The 6,384-nt window shown below is 49.8% G+C and overlaps 1 protein-coding gene across 1 annotated transcript; it reads left to right on the forward strand.

The window, feature by feature from the left end:
- The first annotated feature begins 4,216 nt into the window (after positions 1–4,216).
- On the forward strand, positions 4,217–5,645 carry DUSP23 (dual specificity phosphatase 23). Its single transcript, XM_032613031.1, has 3 exons — positions 4,217–4,246; positions 4,333–4,601; positions 5,225–5,645. Exons 2-3 carry the CDS (start codon positions 4,335–4,337, stop codon positions 5,408–5,410), a joined length of 453 nt encoding a protein of 150 aa, XP_032468922.1. The 5' UTR covers positions 4,217–4,246; positions 4,333–4,334; the 3' UTR covers positions 5,411–5,645.
- Positions 5,646–6,384: the final 739 nt, after the last annotated feature.

Genomic DNA, 6,384 nt, shown 5'->3' on the forward strand with positions numbered 1-6,384 from the left:
TAAGGTCTTGATGGCGCCAGAGGATCCACTTCCAAAATAGCAAGTTCTCGTACGTGATGCTGGTATGAAGCCTCCCACACACGGATCTGTCATTAGACTCCTTGAGTGTCCTCCTAATATAGCAGCTGGCTTCTCCCACAAAAGGGCAAGTCAAAACCATACTGTCTTTTGTGAGTTAACCTAAGAAGTCACACACCATCATGTCCACAATATTCTACTTGTTACACAAGCCAGGCCTATCAATGTGGAGAAAGACATGAGGTGGTCTTTGAGGATGGCTACCACACCATCCCTTCTGTAACCCAATTTCCAGATCATTGGGGTCTCAGGTGTGAAATGTGTTTAGACAAAAGATCCTAACATTTAAGACACTGAGAGCTCTGACTACAGTCCAAGGGCCACAGGAACCCAAAACCCAAGCCTTGGTGGGACACAGGGACCTACCTGGAGAAAGGAAATCTCTGTCTCTGGTTTCACCTCCAACTGCCACTAGCATCAAGCCCTCAAGGAACTGGGGGCCTCAACATCAAAGAGAATTAGGTCACAAACAGTCTTATCACTGGGGAAGGGGGAGAGCTAGGATGCTCTAAAACTGTTCTGTTGAGCTTCCAAATAATGTTATTTCCAGTATTTCACAATATGGGCCGAGAACAAAAGGGAACGAAGACCGCTGTCCTCATAAGACTTTTCCGGTGGTTCCAACCCAAGCTTATCTTTCCCCCACTGACTTCTCTTGTGCTTATTATTTTTACTGCACAATTAACTTTTCAATATATATGATCTGATTGTCTTTGATGAGTAATTTAGTAACTTTATTACATGTTATGAGAACAATTACTTGTGAGTCTAAATCCCCCCATCATGTTGTAAATTCCTTGAAGTCAGGGAAGTTAAGCTTATCACTCAGCCCACATGCCAGTGTCAACAGATTGTTCTCCAGGAAAATATCTCCTCAACACACTTACAAACACACAAGATCAAACACAATGCACGCAACAGGAGCAGGGCTCTGCAAAGAGCAAGGCTTATTTTTCCCTTTTTACAAAACAGTAATTAGACTTAGCCAGGATCATACTGACACAGTCATTCTCTCCTTAAAGCACACACATGTAAAAAGTACATCTCAAGAAGGTGCTACACCGCACTCAAATAGTCCTCAAACTCATGCAATTAAAAAAGACACACAGGGCTTCCCTGGTGGCGCAGTGGTTGAGAGTCCGCCTGCCGATGCATGGGACACGGGTTCATGCCCTGGTCCGGAAGATCCCACATGCCGCGGAGCAGCGTGGGCCCGTGAGCCATGGCCGCTGAGCCTGCGCGTCCGAGCCTGTGCTCCGCAACGGGAGAGGCCACAGCAGTGAGAGGTCCGCGTACCGCAAAAAAAAAAAAAAAAAAAAGACACACAAAACACCCCAGAAGGAAGAAAGATTTCCTTCTGGCCCATCAACAACAAGCTGCCACCGGCTGCAGCCAATGAAGAACCGTCACAGCCCTCCTCAATTCTTCCTTTCCTCTATAAAAGCAAGCCCCTCTCCTCTGTTCCCAGAACCTGTTTATGGTTTGCCATAGTTTGCTTGTCCCGAATTGCAATTCTCTACTATTCCTGAGTAAACTCACCTTGCTGGTGGAAAAAAAAAAAAAAAGACACATAAACACACATTGTCACATAGTCCTGGAGACTCACCTACACTCCCAGAAATGTACCTTCACAGTCTGGCCTATGCATTCTACTTATTTTTCATTCATTTAACAATTTGAGCACTGGGTATCAGGCTCTGTATTAGATGTGTGAAATCTGAAGATGGAATGATGCCTTCTTGGCTCTGACACAGATAACCCCAATCCAATAAACTAACTGCTATAACTAGGAGTACATATTTATATAAAATGAGATGGGAGTATGGAGATTAAATCTTACTGAAGGTCAGGTAACACAGAAGAGAAAGGGAAAGAAGCTCAGTATTACATGAGGTTGGGGGCTACGTGCGGGGATCTGACATTGTTTAGTTGCCGGGATCCTAGCCAGGAAACCATCAGAAAGGAGTTTTTCTTTCAATGTGAGGCCCCCTGGGCCCAAGACAGAAAATTAAATAATATTCTTTACAATGGGACACAGACCAAGGCAGGGACCCCTTCACCTGGGGCCTGTTGGAAGCCAGAGGCAGAGCAGTAAAGAGGGAGGAATTCCTACAAAGGAAGCCCAGGTGGGTTGATGGATGCACTTCAACCCCTGCAGAGACCCACACGGGAATCTCTGTCTCCCCCCGCGAAATGTCTTCTTTCTGAAGAAGATGGGCTTTGAGCTGGATCTCAAGGAGGCAAGGAAGGGGCATAGGGTAGTGGAGAGAGATGTGGGAAGTTTTCCCCTTATGAGTGAGGGAGCAAAGAAAGGACAGCAAGGAAAAGGGACTGAGAAAAGTTCAACCTGAAAGGAGCAAGTGCTGGAGGTCTTGTCTCCAGAGGCAGTGCAGCCAGAAATCCAGAGCAAGGGATTGAAAGGAGTTGCAGGGAGGGGAGAAGGGGTGACTGGTGGCTGAAGGGCACCATAGGAATAAATTGGGATGGGCTAGAAAGAGTCATAGGGAGTTGTGTGGGAAATGGGAGTGCAGACAGGAAGGGCTTAATCAAGGCTGTGATTATACAGAAGAAAGGGAAAGGGCAGATTTGGCAGCTCCTGGAACCTGGGGAGAGTAGGCAGAGGCGATGCTTCAGAGTTGCCTGGGTAAACGGTAAGTGCATTTTCCACAGGGTCAGAGCAGGCTTTGATCTTTGGAGGAAGAAAAATTCCTTTTCATTTTGCTGGAACCAAATGTGTGTGTCAGGGGTAGATGGGAAAAGAAGGAGGGAAGTACATCTTCATGACTAGGTACCCTGGGCTTGGAATGAGAGAGACCTTGGCTCAACCAGCCCAGCTACTTACTAGCTATGTGTGCTTGGCTAAGTTAACCAACTTCTTTAAGCCTCAGATTACGCATGTGCAAAAGAGATATAAAAATACCTTCCCAATGTGGCTCTTCCAGAAAGCACCTGGCACAGGGCCTGGTACATAAGCAAATTCAATAAGGGTTAACTATTTTCATAATTATAATTAGTCTGATCACTAGAAGCACATTGTTCAAATGAGGATATGAACCAGTCAGATCACAGTTAAGACACTGTATTCAGATCTAGTTCCCCACCTGCTATGAATGACACAGAGAAATTCTAGCCTCCCCAGGGAAGGGTGACTCACAGAACCTGAGAATCAGGAAATATGAAGAAAAATTAACAAATCCTGCAACTGTTTAACCCAGCTGAGGGACATGAGGATGGCTAGGTAAAGAGGCAGTAACCTTCTATTTAACTTTAGAATACAATACCGTTTTGTTAAAGATTCTGGAGCCAGGCTGCTTGGTTTCAAACCCCCCGCCATCAGTCATCTCTTGGTCAAGTTCCTGAACCTCTCCAGAGCTTCAGTTTTCTCATCTGTAAGATATTTAAATAGATTACCCACCTCGTAAGATTATTGTGGCAATTAAATCAGTTTGAAAAATACCTGGCACATAGTAAATGCTCAATTTGTTAATTCTTATATTGTTGTTGGTGGTGGTGCTTTTGTTGTTGTTATTATTATTACATTATTACTCTCCCGGGTACGATTTCAGGGCACCAGATGGCAGAAACACTGGGTTTTTTTTTTAATAATTTCAGCAGTGGAAAAACAAGAATAGTCCCTGTACAGTGGCGATTCCCACTTACTGGACGAGTTCAAAAAGTCACTGATAATGACTTAGAGTTATTGTAGAGAAGATTCCTCCCCCAAGGCGTATGTAGATTTGCCATCTCTTAAACCCCTGGGCACCCATTGTGAAGAAAGTTAAGGCCAGGCCCTTGGGCAGCAGGGGCAGTTGGCCAGTGATGCAATAACTTCCACCGACCGCCAGGGAGCAGCAGAGCTCGACCCGGGGTTGCTTCATCCACAGAAAAGAATTTTTAATTCCTTCTAGGTGTTCTGTCTTGGCTGTGTGCGTGGTCCACCAATCCCCGTGCACACGGCTGCAGTAATCCCGCCCATTATTGACTATCCAACCAATCAACGAGTGTTCTGCTTGGGGCCGGACCAGAACGCTCCGACGGTCACTGGGAGCCGGGAATTGGGTGTTCTAGCCCCGCCCCCAGGCGGCTCGGCCAATCCCCTGAGGCGGAGCAGGACGACACCCAGGATATGTCCCGAAGACCACGTGGCTCCAGGAGGCGCCAGTGCTAGGTAGGTGGAAGGTTACCGGGCCCGGGGGCGGAGCGGGACGGGCCGGCCTCGCCCCCGGTGACCCGCTGTTCTGTGCCCTCCGTCAGCCATGGGCGTGCAGCCCCCCAACTTCTCATGGGTGCTCCCCGGCCGGCTGGCGGGGCTGGCCCTGCCCCGGCTCCCCGCCCACTACCAGTTCCTGCTGGACCAGGGTGTGCGGCACCTGGTGTCACTGACGGAGCGCGGGCCCCCGCACAGCGACAGCTGCCCCGGCCTCACCCTGCACCGACTGCGCATCCCAGACTTCTGCTCGCCGGGCCCAGAGCAGATAGACCGCTTCGTGAAGATTGTCGACGAGGCCAACGCCAGGGGAGAGGTCAGAGGGCGGGGTTAGCGCCGGGGGGGGAGGGACTTGGGAGGGGTCAGCGGGGACACGCGGAGCTGGGGAGGGCGGGGCCAGGAATAACTTAGCTGGGTTCCGGGAGAAAGACTGGAGGAAGAGGGTGGGGCCAGGAGACCATCTCAACCAGAACAGAAAGCCAAAGCGGGGCGGAGGCTGGGGGAGGGGGGCGGGGGGGGGGCAAGGGGGAGGAGTATGAAGAGGGCCCAGCACTGTGAATTGGGCTCGAGGAAAGGCAACGAAGAACCAGCTGATGTTGTGGGTTGAGAAGGAGAAAGGGTGAACATACTTGGGAGAGATGGGGGTTGAAGTCAGGGGGTACTGAGCAGTCTCCAGAGCAAGGTTCTGTCCAAATGTAATGGAGCTACATTTTAAAAAGGTAAACAAGAAGCAGGAGAAATTCATCTTGATAATATAATTTAACCCAGTAACTCCAAAATATCATTTCAACATATAAGCAATATAAAATAAATTCTTAACCAGATATTTATATTCTTCATTGTCCTACATCTTTAAAACCTGGTTGTATTTTACAAGTGAGGGTCAGGAGAGTGTTGGGAGGGCGTTGAGCTCCTCCCCACCCAGCTCCCCCTTCGCAGGCGGTGGGAGTGCACTGTGCCCTGGGCTTTGGCCGCACGGGTACCATGCTGGCTTGTTACCTGGTGAAGGAGCGGGGCCTGGCTGCAGGGGACGCCATCGCTGAGATCCGGCGCCTTCGACCCGGCTCCATCGAGACGTATGAGCAAGAGAAGGCAGTCTTCCAGTTCTACCAGCGAAGGAAATAAGGGACCTCAGCACTCTTCTGCCAGGCCCCCCGCGGCCCTGACCTGTGTATTAGATGGGGCCAGAGATGCGGAAGTGAACTCAAAGTGCTAAGCCCTCCAGCGGTCAAAAGACAGATGTAGCCCTTCCCTGCAGGCAGGTCCTGGTAGGAGGATGGCTGGAGCAGCACCAATGTGGGGTGTCCCTCTGCCACTGCCTTGAATAAATAAAGAACCAGCTCACATTGCATAGCACTTTAAGTTTACAAAGTGCTCCCACACTTTGTGACTTTTTTTGCGCCTCACAATAGCCCCATAATAAAGGGAAGGCAGAAGGGCCATCCCTTCTTTGGATGAGGCGGCCAAGGCTCAGGAAGGCGCAAGGTTACACTTCCGGGAAGTGGAAGTATGGGCTAGGACTACAGCACACATTTTCAGCCTTTTAAAGTTGCTGAAACTCTTATGTATCTATCTCTAATAATACTTGATGTGTCTTCTGGGGAGCTGGTCAATGAAAAGGAAACAAATCCCTGGCAGCCCAAGGTCTCTGATGCTCGCAGGCCAGGAGGGCCCCTGTGGACACAGCCCCTCAGTCCAGGCCCGCATGCCCCACGTGTGTCATCCCTTTAGCCCTCTTACGACAGAGAAGGCCTGGATGCTGTGCTCCCAGATAATCACTGTCTCCATCTCCCAGGGGCTGGGTGCCTTTCCCCAGCCTCAGGCTGCTCCGCTCACCTGTGACCTCCAGCCCCTTATGCTGCCCCACAGCATGAGGCTGAGGAATGCCAGAACCCAGCCTCTCTGGGCAGGTATGCAGAGGATATTTGATGATTAAATGAAGACATTCAGGGCTTCGAACCTTGGCCATGTTTCTCAGATGTTACCTTCACTTCCCCATTGGATGCCATGCTACCAGCACCACCACCACACCTGCAGCTTCGAGAGATAGGATGAATGGGATAGACTAGCCAGGTGGACTCTTTTTGCTATAACTCCCG

Source organism: Phocoena sinus, chromosome 1 (genome assembly GCF_008692025.1).
Source record: "Phocoena sinus isolate mPhoSin1 chromosome 1, mPhoSin1.pri, whole genome shotgun sequence".
In the NCBI taxonomy this organism is placed as follows: Eukaryota; Metazoa; Chordata; class Mammalia; order Artiodactyla; family Phocoenidae; genus Phocoena; species Phocoena sinus.